Source organism: Camarhynchus parvulus, chromosome 7 (genome assembly GCF_901933205.1).
Source record: "Camarhynchus parvulus chromosome 7, STF_HiC, whole genome shotgun sequence".
Classification (NCBI taxonomy): Eukaryota; Metazoa; Chordata; class Aves; order Passeriformes; family Thraupidae; genus Camarhynchus; species Camarhynchus parvulus.
The window spans coordinates 12259291-12281582 of NC_044577.1; the positions used below are offsets into that span (position 1 = coordinate 12259291).

General features: G+C 39.1%; 1 protein-coding gene across 5 annotated transcripts; it reads right to left on the reverse strand.

The window, feature by feature from the left end:
- Positions 1-11666: 11666 nt before the first annotated feature.
- FASTKD2 (FAST kinase domains 2) lies at positions 11667-22281 on the reverse strand. 5 transcript variants are annotated; one of them, XM_030952729.1, is made up of 12 exons: positions 22227-22281; positions 20871-21637; positions 20360-20463; positions 18868-18976; positions 17397-17520; positions 16128-16267; positions 15672-15844; positions 15121-15284; positions 14401-14619; positions 13399-13483; positions 12259-12373; positions 11667-11806 (listed from the first exon to the last, which is right to left on the reverse strand). In XM_030952729.1, exons 2-12 carry the CDS (start codon positions 21528-21530, stop codon positions 11687-11689), a joined length of 2013 nt encoding a protein of 670 aa, XP_030808589.1. In that variant the 5' UTR covers positions 21531-21637; positions 22227-22281; the 3' UTR covers positions 11667-11686. The 5 variants fall into 5 exon arrangements, with proteins under 5 accessions (XP_030808589.1, XP_030808591.1, XP_030808590.1 ...); XM_030952731.1 differs by having other exon boundaries at positions 22240-22260; XM_030952730.1 differs by having other exon boundaries at positions 22028-22255.
- Between the last annotated feature and the right edge of the window lie 11 nt (positions 22282-22292).

Sequence of the window (22292 nt, forward strand, 5' to 3'; positions counted from 1 at the left end):
ATTCTTAAAAATCTCTTCCACACCCCAAAACACAAACACAATTAGCAACATTCTTACTGAAACACTTTTTCTAAGAACTAAGAACGTTTTCTTCATGTCACCGTTCTATCTTTGAAAGTGTTTTGTGACAGAATTGGTAGAATTTAGAGAAAGTGTTACCTGCAAGATCTACAGCAAATCATGATGGTTAGCTTATAACAATCATAGAGATAGGGAAGAACAGGTAGTAAAACAAGCTCTATCCTTACTCTCTTTCTTTTTGTGTTTGTGCCTTTATGGAACACTTCTGTGACCTCTTAAGTGCAGTTCTATCACTTGCCTAACTTAAAAGAAGACATGAAAGAGCAACCAATGCTCCATAAAAGGAAATATTGGGACATTAGAGCCTCATCTAAACCACTCTCAGCTGGCCCAGATCAATCTCTAGCCACAGACTTACAACTCTACGCTGTCATAAAAAGTGTTTTTGTTGTATACTTTTAAAAAGTGGGCTGGTTACTATCTGGAATATTTAATTTCTTGTTTAGTTCACATGGCCAGTGTTAACATTTGTAGAATGTAGTTATACATATAGCACAGTTCTTCAGAAAGAAATTGTCTCCCTCATTCTCTCTCTTGGATTAAAACTATCTTGTGGTGATTTGATGAAGAAAACTGCATGGATTTGGGATGCAGAGACTCCAGTAAGTCAGTTTGTGTACATATATAAGGGACAGGATACCGTGCTGTAGCTGTGGGATATTTATAGATTCTTCTCATCAAACTACGCAGTTCTCTTACATTTTTACAAAGGCTGTTATCAAGGAAACAAGCAGCAGAACTGTCCCAGTATAAAAGAGGAACAGCTTAGCTCGAAAGTGTTTTTTCACAAACCAGGCTGCAGGCAAGAGAAGAATATGCTCTTCTTCATAAATCACACCAGACCCTTTCTGTTTTATTGCAACCTTCTCAACAGCCTGGGCCTGAAAATGCTGAGTATTCTCTCCATGTAGATATCCAGCCCACAAGGACTTCCAGAAGAGCTGCAAGAAGTCAAGTTTACCGGATTAAATGCAGCTTCATTTGTGAGGAGTCAGCAAAACAAACTCATGTTGGAATTTCATATTAACACTCAGGACAGATAACCTTTGCTTTTGTTTCCTTTGTCTCCACCACTGCTATGAGACAGACTAATGATTTTAAGACTTCTGCAGTGTTGTCTGTGCCCTTTTAATAGACTTGGCTTTGAACTGGGGTTCAGTCCCTTGACAGGGACTCAGAATCTAGGGGGGAAAAAATGGAGGCATAAAGAGAAATGGAGAAAATTATGATAAATGCTAAAATTCAACTCCAGCCCAAAGTTTCCACCTTCATATTGAGAGCAGAAGATATTTGTTCTGTGGTGAAAACATCACTCCTATAATGCCAAATGGTTATGAAGATAGATAGGCAGAGAGATAGAGATAGAGAGATAGATAGATATTCATTTTCCTTAATGAATATAGAATTCAGAAGAAATGACAGTTGTTTGCTAGGTCTTTGATTTGGATTCTTTTGAAGTCTAGTTGATTTTAATGGGCTTTAGATGAAAGTCCTGTGCAAATAATTATGGACATTTCTCTGATTTAAGAAATGGACTTATTTTGGGGATTTCAGCAGAAGATTTGTTTGTAAAAGACAACACTTCATTTTCTACTTGCATTCAGCTAGCAAGCAGCACTTCTGAATTCAGAATAAAAGCCATTAGAGACATTATTGTGCCACCAATGCAAAAAAATATCTTGGGATGAACAGTAAACTTCAACAAGCCTATTGCCCTCTTGGGCATAAATAATGTGTCTCCGGTAATAAAGTCTGTTCTTTGGTCAGGTTCTTACTGGCAGCTGCTTATCTTTCTAGCAAATGTGGGACGCAGCTTAATCCATTTATTGCCTCCTTGAAAATAGTGGGCAAAAAGGCATGGGACTTTCTGGGGAGAGGAAGGGTCATAAATATGTGGCACAAACGTGCCACAAGAAACCATGTGGTGTCCTTTTTTCCAAACAAGTTTACTTTGCACGTCTTCCTTACATTCTTCTCAGAGCTTCAGAGCATATTCTTTCAGCATCAGTTTAGCCTCTCAACTGCCCTGTTAGACAAGCAAATGCTATTTCCACTACTTAAATGATTAAGAAAATAGGGGGAAAAAAGTGACTCCCCAAGGTGACATAGGAACATTGCTGCAGAGCCAGGAATAGAATTCAGATCTCCTGACTCCCTGTCTGGTGCTTCCTTAAAAATATATGACCATCTGCTCTACTGCTGGAAGTATAGATACTATATGCTGACTCCAACAAGCTGGCTGCTAAGCCTGTTAGTTTATCCTCTTTTTATCCCATACTGATATCATCTCCAGCTAAGCTTTTGGCCTGGAGTCAAAGTGATTTCCAGTGTTTGAATGATTCGACCTGCTTGTTATTGTTTTAACCTTGCACCACACATATGCTCAGCTATTTGTGACTTATCTGCATACAGTTTGTGTGGCAACAGCCGCAAGCTAGAACTGTTTTGTTTAAAGATTGCATACTGAAGCACACACATTTTAAACAACTATCATATAGTGGGGAGTTTGATCCTGGTAGCTTCCTGCACCCAGATTTCCTACTGAGCTGCATGTTACCTTCAAGGACAAAGAGCTTGTTAAAAAGACAACAAAATGTACACATGTATGTCTCTGCAAACATCAGTTCTTCATGTTAAGCTTTCCCACTTCACAGCTAAATCCCACACTGAAACCAAAAACCTAACTGAACTAGATGGAATTCAACACGATCAACATTTTTTTAAATCATCATTGGGATTCAGAGAAAATTGTGCTCCATTACATTTTCTTCTGTCTCTCATTGCTGCAGAAAACTCACTGTATGTGTCCAAAACAGAATCATCACTCAGTGGGGTCAAAACAGTAGCAGACTAATGTGCTTTAAATCCTAGACTTGTGCTCCACTGAAGAGGGGGGTAGATAATTCAGCTGTTTTACTAAAATATGCTCTGCTTATCACTGTAATTTTACTTGGAGGAAGAACACAATGAATTGACAGTTCTGTTTCCCATTGTCTTGTCAGAGGAGATAAGATGCTCTATAGGCATTGTCTTTTTCTGTAGCATCTATATATTCAGCAATATGTTGTGTGGTCTGCAGTGTGAATCATTGCTCCCCTCAGTATTCCAAGCCTTCACCTTCCACAGCTCTGTTATAGAAAGGTTGTATTGAAAGTCTCTGGACTCCATTGTGATTTGACAGTGCTAAGTGTTCTCAAACCTCATTAGTTCCAGTAACAATCTTAGGATAAATGGGAATATACTGTAAATGATGCTGAGTTTATAACAATTTTGTTCTAGTCATCTTGCTGATATTTCCTTGTTCTCTCTCTGTCTCTGCTATTACAGTGAAAACACCCCATTAACCTTACATTTGGGACTTTAAAATAATCACAAACCAGGAAGAATTCCAGCCAACATACACTAGATTAGAATGACATTACTAGTAAACCTTAAAATTAGTTCCATTAAGCCAACTTAAATGTCCTGCAGATCATCAAGCGACACAGGATGCATAAGCTTTATCTTAGTGGAACTAATTTGACTATTGGCACATGATCTAGCAATTTCAAGAAATACACATTTACAGACACTTTCAAGGATGCCTCAATAGGTTGTACAGCATTTGTGTACATGCATACTCATATTTGAGCACAACCACAAAAACCAGTGTGTTGTGTCAGTGTGTCATTACACCTGCCTTTTCTCCACAAGTCCTGTGATGTAGCTTTTAGATAGCTCTCCTATCAGAGAGGAGCTTCAAGCACCCATTCAGCAAGCAGCTCCTTACTGAAATGGGTGACACCAAGCTGACAAAACTTGTACTGGTTGAATTAGCCTGGCAGACCAACTTCCTAATTTTCTTTAACCAGGAAAGAAAAATGTTAGTACTGAATTGTCTTTCCTTAACAATAGGTGGTCTGAATGGTTATTTTTTACTTCATCCTTTAGACAGCAAAATATCACTCCTTAAGGATCCTGAGTTTTAACATACAGTCTGAATTCAAGATGATACTTACCATGTGTTAGTCAAAAGTAAAAACTCTTTTGGTTCTGATCTAGGGGTTAAGGGTGATCATGTTTACAAGGAGTTGTGCACAAAACCCTATAATCCTTATGTAAACATAATTCCTATGGGAAATTATTCTGCATAAGGACCATGCAATTAAACTTGAAGAAGTATTAGCAGTGTTTTTCAGGTGCAATGGTAAATCTCTAAACCCCAAGTCCACACATACAAGGCTGGCTGCAGAATATTGTTCTTGCAGTTTCATCAAAGATTAAGTTTGCTCAAAGATTTTAGTGTGCTTGCATCAACAGTCAGGAAAAGCAGTTTGGTGTTTTTTCTTCTTCTTCAGTCCTAAAAACTTTGCTTTATAAGAATACCTTCTGATGACATGATTAGAACTCATGATTTCAAAGGTATTTGAATATATATAGCTCTAGGAGGAAAGAATTTGCCAAAGTGTTTAATCCTGTGTTGTTGCTCTGAATGGGCAAGAATTAGGCAAAAATCCTCTATTTTGTGGAGATACAAAACTCCTTGTAAAGCTTTAGCTGTCAAAGTTATGCACTGTTTGTTTTAATTAGGCCTTTTTACCGAAGATATCATGTAACATTAAAAACCTGGCTTGTATTTTTAAATAAAATAATTATCTTTGTAGGTAAATAAATTAGTATTATATTATTCCTACTAGCAGAACTGTAAAGGACAGCACATAAGTCTCCATTATTGCTTAATGGTTAAACAACAAGCTTACTGCACTCTATCCTAGAATAGCCAGGATTATTTTTAATGAGTTCTGTTACAAGCACTAAAATACTTTATGATTAGATGTGAATATGCTTGCATATGATTTCTTAAACACAAACAATACACACTGTATAGTAAGTAATTAGCTTTTGCAGCTACAAAACATGTTCATATTAACCTTTGTCCTTCATTCTATCAACAATGACGGACACACTGAGCCTTCTATGCAATGCCAGCATCACGGAGTGTAAATGCATTTTTTGTGTGCATGTAGTTATGTATGCGTGGCTATGCAAGGAGAGTAATGCTCCAGACCCTTCAACCACTGTGAGAAACTGTTAAAATGCTTATGATACCCTTGAAGAATCTCAGAGATCATTAATGAGGTCAATAGTACCTGACAGAAGACCTCAAAGTGAATCTTGCCTGAGTCAAACAAGTCCATTCTGCATAACTTACAGTAGAATTTCCAGTGTAGTTTTGCAAATGAGCCTTAAAGAATTTGTAAGCCACATTTGAGATGTCTATGTATGGTGTGACATGCAGTAGAAACAGCTTGTATTTTGGTGAGTGATATTGTTAAATATAGTTGCTGCTAATACTATTGGAGTAAGGGACTGGGTAGTGTAGCTTTAAAGTGCTTGTGTGATGTGACTGGGTAGGTTTGTAGTAAGGCTGTTGACGCGGCTTGCATTATCACAAGCTTTGGGGTTCTTCAGCAAAGGCAGCCAAGACTTTCTCCACTGTCATGACTGAACTGTTCCTACTCTTTGTGCAAGGAGTAGATCCGAAATATCAGCCAGCTGTGCCTGGGAGAGCTTATAAATCCAAGCAACTCAACATGGGCGCATCCCCAATATACAGACATAGAACACGGACACCTGGAACTGTGTCTCTGCTGCCAAACAAGGCATTCCTTGGAGTCATGCACTAATGAGATGGGTGCAGAACAGCAGGAATCCGGGTGTGCCCCAAGGACCTTCTCAAGGCCTTTCCTGGGAGAAAACAGATAAGCAGTGGCAAGCAGGGAGCTGATGTCAGATTCCCTAGGTCTCTGACTGCTACCTTAGTGTCAGGTCATTTTATCTCTGTTCAGAGAGAGTGGTTTTGATACCTTCACTGTTCTCTTTTTCCCCCTTCAAATACTGAGTTATTAGGCTCAGCAAATGAATATCAAACCTACAGCAGAAATTTTGGAAAGTTCATTCTTTATTCTGCATCAGCAGAAACTGAACCCACCCTCCTCAGTACTACCTTTTGGGGAGATTACTGCCTTCTGAGGAGAAAGTCTTCTTGCTGACATCAGGGAGGCTTCACTATTTTGTACTGCTCCTTGAGCACAGACTGATACAGAGCAAATCTCCAAACACACTTTTTTTTTGGTCTGCTTTATGTTTCATATCTCCATCATGTTCCTTACATTTATACAGAAGTGACCCAGACTGAAGATTTGTTTAGAAGTTGGCATGTCCCTGGGACAAATCCCTCATTGGCAAAATGAAGCATATTCTAAAGCAAGAAGTACAAACGCATCATCTTTGCCCTCTTTCTGCCCCATACAATGCAGTGCATAAGGGGTGTAGGTTTCTTTTGTATTTTCTGGAGAGTTCTGTGTGTTGAGGAACTGCTGTTCTGATAAAGCTGATATCTAACTGCTGAGCAATCACTAAGGGGCCATACAGTATTGGTTTTCAATATATGTATTTTTAAAGATTAAATAGTCTTTTATTATGTGAATGACATTTCAAATGTGGGTTCCTCCACAACAGGCCACTGTATAATTTCTGAATCATATCTCATCTGTGTCAGCACAAATCAAGACTTTAGTGACAATTGTTGCTATTTACACCAGTGTCTGTGCAGTCAGAGGCCAATTCACCAGCTGCTCCCTACTGCAGAGCTTCACTTAGCACTTGAAGGTTTTTGCTTTGTAGAGCCACTCCCTCAGCTGGTGTATATTTGCTGTAGCGCCCTGACTTTAATCAAACCAGCTGAGGAGCCACTCCTCCTTTCCCCACAGTCCCCACATACTTCCCCACCTTTCTAAACTGTGATTGAGTACAGGTGACATCTTATGTGCAGCAGAATCTGTATCATGAAAATCAAACGGGGAAATACAGAAGATTTTGGAAGTGCCCTTTGTGGATTGAGCTGATAAGAATAAACTATGGCACCCCCTCAAGAATCAGAAATGCTCAGTAAAAAATGCCCCTGTCTGTAAGTATGGATAGAGTCCCTTACCTATAGGAATGAAAAGTGAAAATAAATTCTCCTGTTTATAAAAAAAATTCATCTTGATTCATAAAGCAAGAGTTTATCTAGGTTTTAATAGGTGCCATGGCAACAATGTTACCAAGTACTCATAGGAGCATTTTTTGAGAGAGGAAATAGCATGAAACAAAAACCTCACTGGTTATCTGTGGACACAAGGACCTGCTGCAGACAAATACAAATTCTCCTCCTTATTATTTCTGGGTGGCTATTTACAATTGCCACCACATTAATATATTGTCACTTTATACCATTGTTGCCCAGAAATACTGGAAAAGGGGGGAAAACCTACTAGAAGGACTGATTTTAAACATAGTTCAGAATTCCATTGTATTTACATCAGTTAAAAGAGATTAAGAACTACTAAAGCTGCTGTAGTTACTATAGCAAAAAACCCAATACCACAAGATTTACATGTTCAGTAAAACCTACACTTAAGTACCATAGTCCCTTTAAAATTATGCATGTCACAACCATCAGATAACTATGGCTCTGGTTTTGTTCTAAAATAACTAATTTCAGCACATTTCACCTAGGAGTGAATGTTCCACCTTTTTTGAGCTCTGCAAAACACCTGCAGTTCTATTTTAATTCCAATATTCTCGTGTCAGTAAAGGGATATTGAAACTGGAACCTCGTTCATGCAAGCTTTCATGCACTGATATTTGTGTGCAAAAAGAGTAGCTCAATATTAACAAATGGCAATATACAATATAATACTTACTGCAACGGCCAGAAAGGGAGGGAGGGAGGAGCCAATTAGAGGGAAGTCTTAGTACTTTCTTCACTTTTGCAATTAACCAGAGCCACATCTTTAGCTCTCTGCCTACAAAGCATTACTTAACCTCTTGTCTATGCAGAAACTGTTGCAACACCTGAGAAACAGTCTTTAAATCAAGACCCAGTTTATTTAGATTCTGATTTCTTAACAAAAATCACACTCTTGCAATGAACTTTTAGTTCCTTTTCCCCAGTCACTTATTAATATCATTATCATTTTGAGACCAAGGTGGAAATTTTAAAGAGAGTTCCTGTATGTTTGTTATGAAATCCATAGCCAGAATATTTAATACCCTGAGAAGGCTGGAGTTAGGGTTCAAAAGTAGTTTTAAACATGAAGAAATCCAAACTGGAGAGGACTACAGATCATCAGGGTCTGCAAATCCAGCTGTTTATGGAGGAAATTTGTTTTTCCAAACACTCACTGTTCTCATTTTGCATTACTTCATAAAATTTGTTTCATTTTTGCTCAGATCATACTAGTTTATTTTTTGTTAATGCAAGAACCTTCCTGACCTTTGCAGCCCACATCCTCTGCCTGTTTCTTGCTTTCATTTTAGATCTGTTCACACATCCTGCAATGCTGCATGGATCCTTGGGCCTGTGAAATTTGCTATATAACTTACATTTGTAAATCTTTCTCTCAATGTTTTCTTTTTGATTGTGTGATATATGACAATGATGTAACCTTGTCACCCTTTTACATGTATAGCCTTCTGATGATGTGAAGATTTCACAGGATGAACAGTATACGCATTATTCTCAAGGAAAAAATTACCAGATAATCCAGCTTTATCATGGCATTTTACTGTTTTAAAATAAGACAGGATTTATGAATGAAATAATGTCTAACAGCAAGCAGCATGTAAAAACCAGGAGTCATAAAAGGCAGTATCTGTTTCTTTGAGATTGGCAGGACAAATACTGAAGTCCAATATTTCATAGCTCAGAATGAAGGAAAGACATGCTTCTACTTTTCTGACTTCTTTGTGGCCCAGGAATAAAATATAGTGCCTTCCTATGAGAGTCTGGTTAAATAGAGGGTTGCTTAGTGCAGCTGAGTCCCCTGTCTTTAAGTCATAGATATATAATTACTCTAAGCCCTATACTTTCTTCAACAAGCCTTCAATTAATTGAAAATCCTCCCCTGCTTCAGCAATCTAGTTTACTTAATGAATTGCTTATTTTCATTTCACATGGATTTGAGAACCTTGGCTTGCTACAGATGCAATACACCCTTTAAATACTTTTAGTCAGGCAAACATCACAGTGAATGTCTGGGTTCCATCCATTCATAAGATACACCCATGGGCTGTATGAAATAAATCCATATGCAGCTTCCTTGTTTCTCTTCATTGAGAAACAATTTCCAGCCACTAAACTTACAAAGTGTTCCAAGTGTGAATAAAGGTTAGAAACACGTTCCTGAATCTGCAGGCAGACTGTAAAAATGGTAGAAAAAAAAATGCAGCTTACATCTCCAGTTAGCCTCACTGGCAGGTCAGCTAAATTCATTCATTTTGTACCTGTTTGGCTTAAAAAGGGGATTTTGCACCTTTCACACCAAGCACTCCATGCAGTGACAAACCCCACAATTACAGATGCAAAATAATTATTGTTGATCTTCATTGTGAGTCTCCCACTAATTTTAATAATGATTCAGGAGAGGAGAATGGTATACCAAATATAGATTGTCATGCACAGAGCAGGGGATGAGATCTTCCTTACTACATGAATTGGACACCTGAAAAACCTGGATTTATTTTCAGCAGACTACCTTTTTAGCATATGTAAAGATCCAAGAAGTCTCTGGCAGCAGCTTCATACAGCTTGGAACTCTGAATCAGTGTAGATGACATAAATGATTGAGAGAGCATAGAGCAAGAAACTCCAGTAAGCAAGGTGATCTGTATGGAAGACTACTACACTTCCATCCTGCTTGTGTAAGTTTCTACCTACTCACAGGGAATTTAAGAAAGAATATATAGTAATTAACTAATTTAATAACATGCTATGCCATTTTGTGCCCACTGCTGTTTAGTTCTGTCCAGGCTGCTGGCACCCCTGCCTGTGTTCTGTCCCTGAATTCATACACCTGTGACTGAGGACCTGACTGAAAAGCTCAGAGCAGCTGGAGGAAGCAGCTCCCTAGCTCACCCAAGAGCCATGGCTGACACCACAGCGTTGGTTTGCAGGTTTCCAGCTTGAACAGCACCGAGTACCATCTCAAACACAGCTCTGTGTGCTACCTGGCCCTCCAGCACAGAATATTTCAGACACCCTTCAGTGCAGGCTGGGACCATGAGTCCAACTCAGAAACAACAGAATAGCACTGACCAGCCTGCTTCACTGACAGTGCTTCCTTAAAGCCGAAGGTCCAAAAAGGGAGCATAACAAATGCCTCATTGAGTCAAGCAAATGACCTCTGCTCTGGCTCTTAAGTTTTACAGCTGCCTCAAATCTGTTTTTCTGCATGTGCTGCATTTCAGAGACTGAAATGCTGAACAGCTCTCTGCTTTTTATGCCAGAGAGAGGAGACCATGCTGCCTTGGTTACACTGCTTCCTTCATAAATATGCACTATATTCTACCTACATGTTCCACAAAAAGTTGGGCAGTGAAGTTTTCTAAGCGTATTGTTTCTTTCCACATTATTTCATTACTGTAATGCCTTTTTAACATCATCATTGCAGTACCTTAACCATGTGTCCGTGCTACTTCAGAAAGACAAAGAACACAGTGCTTGTAGCTTAGCAAGTGAAGCAAGGGCTCCACGGTTAGGTAGCACACAGGCACTGTAGCAAGTACAGCTGTTTCCCTGCTTCCCTTCATCCCATGGGCCTGTGACTGTGCTACAGCAAAGTAGTGAATGAAGATCTGATTACAGGGCAGAAACAAGCAAGCTGTTAGCAACCTGAGCAGCTCCAGCAGAACAAAATGTGTTTTATCGGTTACATGTAATCAAGAGCAGAAAAGATTTATCAGTTCTCTCTGCTCCTTCCTATCAAAGGTCCAAAGCTGCTTTGCAGTTCTGGAACTGCCAACGTCATCAATTGCACCAAACATAACAGGTCTGTGGAGATGCATCACAGGGTATAATGAACAAATCTGAATATTGCAACACCTCTATGAATAGTGGTGGAGCCACCTATATCAGAAACAGAGAAGGAGTCAGCTTATAAAGACATAGCAGATCTATATGTTCTTGCACTGAGAAGCACCAAAATCTATTAAAGTAGCAGCGAAGCAAAGGGTTCAAAAGAAAAAGCACACAGGACCATTACTGGCCTGAAGTTCTGAAAACTGAACAAGATTGAACAAGATTGATTTTTTCAGAAAGTTTCCACATGACTGAATCTTTTAAATATACCACTTAGGCTTAGTTATTTACTGATTTACCATATATAGCTCTGCATAAAGAACTACATAGTTGAGAGGAAATCCTCCTAGTGCCTAGCTGTGAGCTAGGTTGCAACAGCACTTGAAACATTTGAAGTTACATCTCTTCCCAGGAGAAGAGAAAAATTTAACTAGGAGCATGCAGGAGGGGATGGAAAGTACAGATTAATCTAAGACACTGTAACAGCAATAGATGTCAGGATGCTTTCTGGATCAATTATTTCCTTCCATTAAAGAAAATCAGCTCCCACCTCATAAAAGAAAGCCCCCACTATCATCAGGCAGTGTTCATTTCACAACCATTTCTTACTCAGTAATATGGTGGAGCAAGTAGTTGTATATAAAACTATCTCTTCTGTTAAAATCCTTACAGAAACTACACAAGAAAAAGAGAAATCAGGAGACCCAAAACTTTTAGTTTATTTTAATTATTATTCTGCACAGTTGCTTCAGGAAAAGAGAAAGCATCTTCTGAATAAATTTTTCTTTTCAAAAATTCAACTGCATCTTCATTTTTCATTTCCTGAAACTTCTTGTTCTGGATCTGTAAGAAAGTAAAAGGACAGGGTACATTATTTCTATTGTCCAAACTACCCTGTCCTACAAACCAAGTGCTCAGCAATGAGAAGGCCACAGGAAGTTATATTCTGAAAACAAGTTCACTTGAATCATTGTGTCTATAAAAATCAGAGAAATATACCAAAGACACATAGGTTTCTCAGGTACAAAGCAATTTGTGGCTTGAATTTTTTTCCCCCTCAACTAATAATTTACTGATAATGGTAAGTAGTAGCTTGTCTTTTAGAGTTCCTCTCTTTTTTCTCCCTAGTGACAGAAGCACTACCCTCCAACTAGAAATTATACACAATTACCACTGTGGAGAAAGCCCACCATTCCTGGTGAACCTTCATGCTTTGTAGAACAAAGCCTGATCTACCAAACATACTCATCACTGTGCTGCTAACAGAAACAGAGACAGGGCAGGGCTCTTCTCACCAGAATCACATGATAGCCCAGTTTATTTAGATGCCTCTTCTTCATTGCCAGCTTCCCCTGGGGGTGTGTTGTACCCAGACAGAAGGCAGACACAGGAGCAAACAGAAAAGCTAACCTGCAACCAAGGAAAGTAGGGAAGACTTCACTGTAAAAATGCAAAATAATAATTTATAAGACAATGATTCAATGATGTCCGTTAGCACTGCAGAATATACATGTGTCATTCTGATAGGCAAAAGTATCAGGACTGCACAAATTTCATTATCTTCTTTCTTCAGGTTTAAGTAATTTAGACTCTTTTCTTCCATGAGCTTCACACAAGCACCAGCATCTACCCAAATACCTACCGCAGAATTAGGTACTTAGATCTCCACTTCTCCCACAATGAGAAGAAAATAGATCATTCAACATTCTCCATTAATTTGACAGGTTCTGCATTTACTTTGATCCTTTGTTAATGACATTCTTAATCAGTCACTTCCTGCCATAATAACCTACTTGGAAGGGTGAGGAAAGCTGAATGCCTTGGAACACTGAGTTTCTGTTACACAATTCCCTAGCTCTCCTTTAATCAAAAAGCAAACTGTACAAAATACATTGCTGTGCAGTGATCCAGCACATAAATATTAAGCATTACCCAATTCTACTTAAGCATTACTTAAATGATATATGTCCTGCTTCAGTTACTGAGAGGTCAGTCTTCTACACAAGATTAAACTGATCATCTAAAATGTGGATATCATGATCCTTTTTATTCAAATTATATTTCAGTAGCTGAATTAACTGACATATCACTGAGATGCAAATTTTTGAGACTTGAGAGAATAACTGAATGTTTAATTGGACAAACACTTTAAAAAAAATAATACCTGCATTCATTACAAGAGTATCAGATCACTGTGATGTTTCCTGCCTCTTTCTCTGAAATGTTAAGTATTAGCCTCTGTTAGAAGAAGGTATTGAGCTGGATGAATTGTTGCTCTGCACTGGCATGGCAACTTTTGGATGTTCTGGTGGGCACAAATAACAACTGAGTCACCTACTTTACTTCTGCAAATCAGTGAACCAAAGAACTAACTGGACAGGATACATGCAAATAAAACTAGCATGCTAGAAAAAATATGCAGTAAAAAAAACCACCTCTGAACATGTGAGTCAGGATGATCATCTGTTGCAGTTATGGGGAGCACTTTCTTTCTGTCTGAATCCATTCTGATTTCAAAATCTGAAAATAAAACAACAAAACATTTAACTCTGCAAGAGGTTAAAATTAATTTTGTCATTTGAACCCATTAATTGTTCAAATTGTTTTCAAATGAACAGCTCATTTGAAAATGTTAATAGACACCATCACTGGTCTACTGGTCTGTTTCTAATTGCTGTTCTCTACTAATTGAATTATTACTGATAGCTTTCCCTCCCTGCAATGAATATAAAGCTATAGCTTGCCCATCTCAAGAAAAAAAATTGTTTCCGGAAACTGCAGATTTAAGCTCATGGAGTGAAATCTTCATTTAAAGAAACTATTCTTGATCGCAGTCTGTTATGCCTACTCAGATTTTCCTGCAATCCAATTCCTCATTAGAAATATTTAGGAATACAGCTATTACTAGTACAGAAAAATTGGTAAGCTGGGTGGCTGGCAAAAAAAAAAAAAGGCAATATCCATATCCAGATAAAAAAGAAACCAAAAGAAGTTATATCCCATTTTAGAAATGAAAGTAGAGCCTACATCTTAGCCAGAAGTCCAGAGAAGAAACAAGAGAAGAAAAGAGAAAAAAAGGCAGCTGCTGTTTGGCTTTGTTTCTAACATGATTTGGTACTAACAGGACAACTCTGTCAAAGTTGGCCACATTGAAGTTATGTACAATTAACATGTGCTTGCTAATGCCTGAAAAAAAGTCCAAAGCAGCTTTACAAACAAGAGAAATCATAAAAGTTTTAGTAAATTGACTTAAAATCTCTAATTGAAGCATCCTTAGAAGTAGATTCACCAATCAATGACATCATTTGTTAAATTACTGTATCTTCAAAGTGTTAAACTTTGAATCACTTGCACCCTATTCAAATTTATTTCCATCTCATCATTTTGAGGATTATTAATCTGTATTAAAATAATGTGACATTAATATCACTTCATACCAATATGATATCTGTATGGCAGCCGAACATTTTGCAGAAACATGTTCTCATCTCCCAGAAGTTCTATCAGTGCCTCCCGAGCCTTTCTGAGATTAAGAGATACTAATGAGGACATATTCTCAGTCAGCACAAAGGCAGGCTGTGTGAAAGAAGGGCTGTCAAGTTCCATACACGTTTTCACACAGCGAAGCATCATTGTGTTTTGTTCTTTAAAATCATCTGAAAAAGGATACAAAAATTATTACACGCAATATATTATCCCACAGAATTTTTCATTTCATTATCATTTATAGTCTGTTCTAGCATAGCAAAATCCACTTGACTACTCTAACAGCTGTACAAAATTGTAATGTGGAAACTAAATTCTCCTACAAACCATTCCAAGGTCCTCACTGTAGCTCAGAGCATTCCAAATTCCACTTTTACTCATGACTCCAGGTACTAAAGTTAGTTTGCAATGGTTAAGACTGCCTGTGTTTAAGTGCACACCTACCGTTAAACTGTTGCCACCACGGGGCCAAGACAATAAGCCTGATTCCCTAGAGCGACCCAGATCACTCAGGTCACCATCACTACATTAGCTTTGTCTTGAGGACTTCAAATTTAATATTAATCAGGCTTGTGTTCTTTAATTGCTAATCTGCTAATACAATTACAACAAATTACATACACAGGACGACATCCTGTTTAAGAGAAGAACATGACAAAGTAAGGTCAGACCTGGCAGTATAAGTTCATCCTTGCTGTCCTTTTGCAGCAGCTCATCAAGGGCACACTGGGGAAGATATCCTAAGATGCCAAGTGAATACACTGCCTTCAGCAGCTCTGTGTTGGAAATCTGAGGCAGGCACTTGTTCAAGCAGCTATGAAGAATCTCAAAAAACCTTTTCCAAAAGGAGAAGAAAAGTATCTAAGTACACAAATGAGGCTACATGAAGTACCTATTTCTAACAAAAATACAACTTAGAAATCTTTATTATCTTGTGTATTGTATTTTGTGTTATCTAACATTAGTATTTGATTCTTACTTTGAGGATACAGCTACCTATCAACAGATTTAGTAACCTGGTCAGTCCAGAACCTGTTTAGTCTTTCAGTTAGAGAAAAAAAATCATATTTAGAAAAAATATGAAAAGACAAAGCAATTTACCTTACAGACGAATGAAAGAAGATTATGAGCTTTTTCACAAATAAAATGAAATACTAGATGCCATGCATTACTCTGTAATGACTATGTAACATATTATCAGGCATTCTAAATGAAAACTTACAGATGCTTTTGGACTCTGGGAACATGGTTGAGTCGTGAATACACTCGAAGAACAGTCAAAAGGTTTTTCAAGGTAAGGAAATCAGGGTCTTCTGTAACCTTCTCAGCAAAAATATCCAGCAACTCAGTAGGCTGAAAGCCAAGTGTCTCACAGACAGAGAGAAAAAGGATAATCTAAAAGAAAAGATAGTTTTATAAGTCAAAAAAACCCAGTGAAGTTGATCCTACCTGTTGATTTCATAGAAGACATTTTTAATGAAAGCAAATTTTTCTAAACTTTTGTTTCTTTACTTATCAATAAATAGAACAGCATTTTAAAAATGTAACAGCTTCATCAGATTGGTATTCATAAACATTTGTTCTCCAAAGATCAAGGACAAACATGAAGAAAGGTAAGATGGAAGCATCAAATAATCTATTAGTACTGCTATAAATTATTTGGTCTCAAAAAATTTACCTGTCTTTTGTCCCAAAGGTAGGCAGTAGAATTAACATAGTCTGCTAATGCTGAAAACAGTTTCACATTACGGTACTGGAGAGTGTGACAAGCTTCCAGAATGAGAATTAACTGCCGAAATGGAACATCATGGATGTTTTCTGTAACAGAAGATCAAAGAAGGACAAATGATAAAAAGCAATAGGAGCTGTAGGTTGGAGAGACTGAGACATTGTAGAAACAGATTGGTTAAGGGATGGAGGAAGGGAAAAATATGATAAGAAACTGTGGAAGACTGTGACTAGCTAGGCAAAGCTCAAATGAGCTAAAACACATTAAGAAACTGAGAGACAGAAGAAACCAAACTGAGCCAGAATCAAGCTACAATACATCAATCAGCAAAAGGGGACAAATTGACAAAATAAGTAAGAAGATTGCGTTCCCAGGATGTCTTCTGTTCTGGGATTTTTGATTTTCAGCATGCACCAAAAAAATGCTGAAGAAAGTCACTGCTCCCTCTGTGTATGCCACCTGGCCTATGTGCTGAGTGTGGTGGAAGTCCTATGGGAGAAGGCAGGATGTGCAATTAAACATTGTGTCCTAAGATATATGAATGACCAGGACAAATAAAAACTGTACAAGCAGCCTCAACGCTTCTGGGTAATTTCTATTAAGAATGCTATTTTGCTACCTTTGTGCTTTTTAAGACACAAATTCTTATGTATTTTAAGCATGAATCAATACATACTGACCACATATACTTAAGCAATGTATTGGAAAGGTATAGAGAGAGGTGAAAGCATTAGCTTTCATTTAATATTTTTGTGGGATACAGCATGAGACTATTAAGCAGTACTCAATAATTAAATCCAGTAATCAAAGAAATGCTATTTTCCCTTTAGTTTACTAATTAATTACACTAAGTCACCAATCCATCCTGTAAGTTGCCAATTTCCAATTCAGATTTGCTATAAAATTTTATTTGAAATCTCTTTTCCTTGCTAAAATTAAATTCTTTTTCTTAAATCCTGTGTACAGAAAAAATGAAAGAAAAATATGTAATTCAGATAAATGTTAAGAAGGGCAGATATGACAAGAGCTATTTGCTTTTATTATTGATCAGTAATTTTCTGTCCTGCTGCTTGTCAAATGGCTCCACATAACTAAAATAGCCTGTAAAACAAAGACATTTCCTGAGTTTTAAAGGAAATCAGAAAAGGGAGATGAGACAATAATTAGGAAGAATTTGGTATAAGGAAGGGAAATTTAATTAACATATTTTTTTCTTACCCTGGATCTTTCCACTGCAGGGATTCAGGATTGGAAGGGAACAATAATTCATTGCAGCAAGAGCAAAAAACATACGCAGCGCATTCGGAAAAGTCAAACCGTCTATTTCTCTCAGAACTGCCATCTAAAGTGAACCAGAGTTTGTTAAATCCTTCATTCTTCAGGTATATTATCATTGCTTTCTGGTGAAGACATTATCACCAAAACTTTCCCAAAGTCCTTAGTTCAGATTTATATGAAAGAAAAAGAAGCAAAAAACAGTAAAAGCATATAATAACTACTGTCAGTTTCTTAATACACAATTATAGCAGGTCAAGTGCTCTAGAAATGCGTCACTACACAAGTTTCCAGCAATATGCCTTTATAAGGTTATTTTAAAAGAAAAAAGCCTCATTAAAGGTCATTTCCAAATATAGTGAATACACATCTTCTACCAACTCTTAAGAAAGAAGCAGAAATAAAATACACACAGTTAACTTAAAAGTTCATAGTAGTCCAATTATGGTTTTGCATGTTCATAAAAACTGTAAGCCTCCAAAGCGATTCAACAGCATGTGAGTGGCCTGTATTTTACATAAACACCCAGCTATGAATGTGGACTGAGGCAGAGAGAGTCAGCTCTGATGCCAGAAAGGAGATTTCATATATCAAAGCCATCAATAGCTTGATATAAATGACAGTAAAAAGAAAACTACAAATTATATTGACTGTTAAAGTATTTTTACTGTATACATATCAGAGGTTAAATACAAAATGCATCTATAAGAAATTGCCCTGTAAAAAAATAGCACCCTGTGGGCTCAGAAAATTAGGTGCTCCCTGTAGTTAACAAGTGCAAATGTAATTTTCTTCTGAGTTTTATGATGTTTCATGAATGCTATTAAAACCTCTGATGTCAGAACCCTGAAGTTACGTGATGAAAACACCAGTAGGCCCTGTTTGAAAGAAGGTTTCTAAAAGGGCTTTTAAATCAGGGGACAAAACCCAGTAACCCTGCCATAATACCTACAGCCTGCTCCCAGCCACTGTACTTCCAGGGGACCTACCACATACACAGAAAAGCAATACCACGAGCTTGGGGAGTTCTGGCATCTCACTCCCTCCAGTCCTCCTACCCTGTACAGTTACTGGACAAAGCCCCATCACAGACCACTTTTCTGTCACCTCATCTTCAGCCACAGGCTGGGCAAGGGAACCAGGTAACAGCCTGTAAGCACTTCTATGAAACACCATGTGGCCAACCCAAAGAAGTGAGGGCATTGCTGTTTTACTGCCTCAATCAATTTTGTTCCCAGCCTCCAAATATAAGTTCTTCCTACAACTATAGCTGGATTCTGATGCATATAGCAAATACAGTTACCTTTCTATTGCATTTTCTCTTTCAGTGTCTGCAAAGAACCATACACTATTTATAAATGATGCAAGAGCACAGGCTTTGTGGGAGTAAAAATGAGCCTCCAACTAACTTTACCTCTAATTTCTTTTTCAGAAAAACTGGAGCATCCTTTCCCAGGCATTTCATCAGGTTTTGCAGAATAAAGATGTCTCTGATGCTTGAAATGCGCTGCTCCACTAGTAACCTGATGGGGAAACACACACAAGAGCTCTCCTCATTTCAGCAGAAACAGGTAAGTACCCCCATTCTTCTTCACTGATGTAGCCCCCAGGTGAAAGCTGTAATTCCTTGCTCCTCTCCCATCTTCCTTTTTTTGAAATGCACAGATATTTTACACATGGAAACAATTATAAATGCTTTCTTAGTGTTAATCCTGATAGATGAATTATTGTTGCTGATACACTTAACAGCAGGGACACCTGAGCAGACTGCACAAGCCACAGTGCAAATATGAGTGCTGTTAAGCCTCAAGGAAATAACAATCTTCTGCAGAAAAATAAAATTGCACATTTTTATCTTTAAATCATCAATGTGCAGACAAGTTCTGAAACAGACAGGAAACTCAGGAATGGACACAGACAACAACTGGATGGAAGTGAGGAATAAAACCAAACAAACAGTGCTGTGGGCTGAACAGGAGATAACACGGAGATCATCCACACAAGATGAAGGTGCACCCCTAGCACATCCTCTTCTGGCTCAGTGGGTGGGACTGTAATTGTTAGGTCTGAACCACCCTTAAATATACCTGCACAGGTAAACATACCTACAAAAATATTAAGTGTCACTTTCTAAGGCAGTGCACTGCTCTGAAACTCATCCCTGCAAATGGGCCAGAGCTACAGACATCAAGACAGAAAAGTGTAGATGGGGCTCCTGCTTTCCACCAACTTTTAAGAACTGTGTATCTGCGCTTCCAGGAGAACCTGGTTTTTGGGTATCACATCCACTTTCTCAAAGCAGAATGTGATACAGGGTCAAAAGTACTAATCCATGGCAAGTTTTGTGATAGCCTCAGAAAATCAATCTCAAGGGAGTGAGCAGATTGGTTACACACATAAGAAAAAAAGCCAAAGAAGTTATTCTGATAAATCACTACACAGAGGGACTTGCTGGACATGACTACTCTTCATCTGAATTTTCACTTACTTAAACTGCAAGAAAATATTCCCAGGCTGTTAAACAATGATTTTCATAATGAAAAATCAGATAGGTGCCTAAGTAAGATAGTCTTGTTACCTCCTGTCTGCATACAGATGAAAAAGGGATAGATGTGTGAAAGGACTTGATCAACATCACAAAAAAACTGCACTGGTGGAGCTGCAGTCAGAACACAGTCCCCTGTGACCAGTCTAGCACCCTTTACCACTGGAAGCCCTCCTCCTTGAAACCGCAATGACAGTGTCAAAACTCACTGTCTAATACAGCTCTTATCTCACGGGATCATTTAAATACTAAAACCACAGAACGTATTTTATGTGCAGACATACCGTTGATGATTTCTAACAGACAAGCATTTCAACAACATTTAAATATGAAGGACACATGAAAGATATATTTTTCTCACTGTAATCCAGCTTGAAGAGCGCTCACATTCTTGTCCTTATCCATCCCTGCTAAAGTAGTTGCCAAAACTGAGATACATCGGTTATCAAGTTGATTGAGCTTCTCCTGTTAAAAGTTTTGACAATGTCAGATTACTTCAAACCAGAAAAAGTTTCAGAAAAGAAAAACTGACCACTTTTAATCCATAACTGCCATTTTCTTTTTCCCCCTGAAAAAACAATTTACAAGCTTTATTTCTGCAGAACCCACAAGGTCTCACATCAGTCAAACTTAGTTGATTTGGAAGAGGTAATGATTTTTGAGATTTCTGCTCTCTTTTAAATCCGAAATCAGGCAGTGGTTTCAAAAGCTAAGGAAATTAGAAGCACACACAAATGAATTATGGGAACTGTTTCCACAAAGCATCAGACTAAACCAGGGATGTAACCCAACTCTCTCTGATGCTGCACAGCTTCCCAGAATTACCCACTGGTCATCCAGCCCAAATTGAGGAGCAGGGTTTTCACATGTACCTGGCACACCCTCACCAGGGTCTGGAGCAGGAGCGTGTTCTGCGGCACGCCGAGGTTTACCAGGGCGTGCAGGCTGAACACCAGGTCCCCGCGCGTCATCCTGCGCGCGTTGCGCAGCAGCTGCTGGCACAGCTTCACGAAAGCTGGGTGCTCAAAGATCAGCTGCTTCTCGTAGCGCTGCTGCTCTTCCGACAGGTTCTTGTAGAGCCTCCAGGCCATGGTCAGACAGTTTGTGTAGTGCTTGATGGAAACAGCCGCCTCTGCAGCCAGGTCCAGCGCGTCGCAAGGACAGGAGCACTTCTGGAGGCTGGTAAAGAACGGGTCACTATGATCCACTGCATGCTTCGCTTTGAAGCTCCCAGAATCATCCAACTTTTCAACTTCCAAGGAGCTCTGGGAAGCCTTCTCACTCACCAAAGCCTCTGCACCTGTGCTATAAACATCTGTCTTTTGAGATACAAATCGAAGAGATGATCCATGCAGAGAAGGCAAAATATTTAAAAGTAATTTCCCGAAGTTCACATTTCCTAAGGGATCCCTGTATCTGCCAATCCATAAAATGTGTTTTCTTATTGTGGCTGAAGATTTGGGAGTGAGCACAGAACTGTACCTATGCACACATCTGACAGTATTTAACAAATAATTTATTTTATTGTTCATTTCTGCTAACGCCTCATGAACAGATTTGAAACGCCAACTCAAAGTAAGGGATCCGATGACATTCTACCAGTGGAAACACTCCTGGAGAAACTGCAAAGATCACACACCTGTAGAAACAATTAAAAATTATGGATTAGTTACCAGACTTTCAACTCCCCCAGCTTCAATTGCCAAATCTGCACACTTTTACAGGAAAGGAGAAGATTTGGTAAAAGACCCCCGGAAAATGATTTACAGAGAGGCTTTTATTTGGTCTTCTACATTTCAGTCAAACATCTCAGCACAAGGACAGCCCTTGCTTCCTCCTTGCTGCTCTACCTGCCAGCTCTGCCCGGAAGCAGAGTTTTTTCCCAAAGGACCTTTCCCCAAGCACACGCGTCTCCCGACCGGGCTCTGGAGGATCCCCGCAGCCTTTCAGCAGCGGGTAACGGGATCCCACCCGCCAGCCTGTCCCAGCCCGCCTGCCGTCCCACGGGACAGCCGGCTTCCCGGCACACCCGCGGGCGCTCGCTCTCCCGGTGCCGGGGAGAAGCCGCCGGCTTTCGGGATCACTTCCCGCTGGCCCTGGGAGCGCCGCCCAGCAGGGCGGGACAGTACACGGGGACAGAGGTCTTTCGGCGGCTCCGCAGCGGCTCGGAGGAACAGCGGGGATGGCGCCGGGCAGGGCCGGGCCGCGGCTCCCGTAGCCGCCGTTACCTCGCACGCGCACCGCCGCGACACCAGGCCCGGCGCGCCGCCAACTCCCGGCGGGCCGCGCGAGAC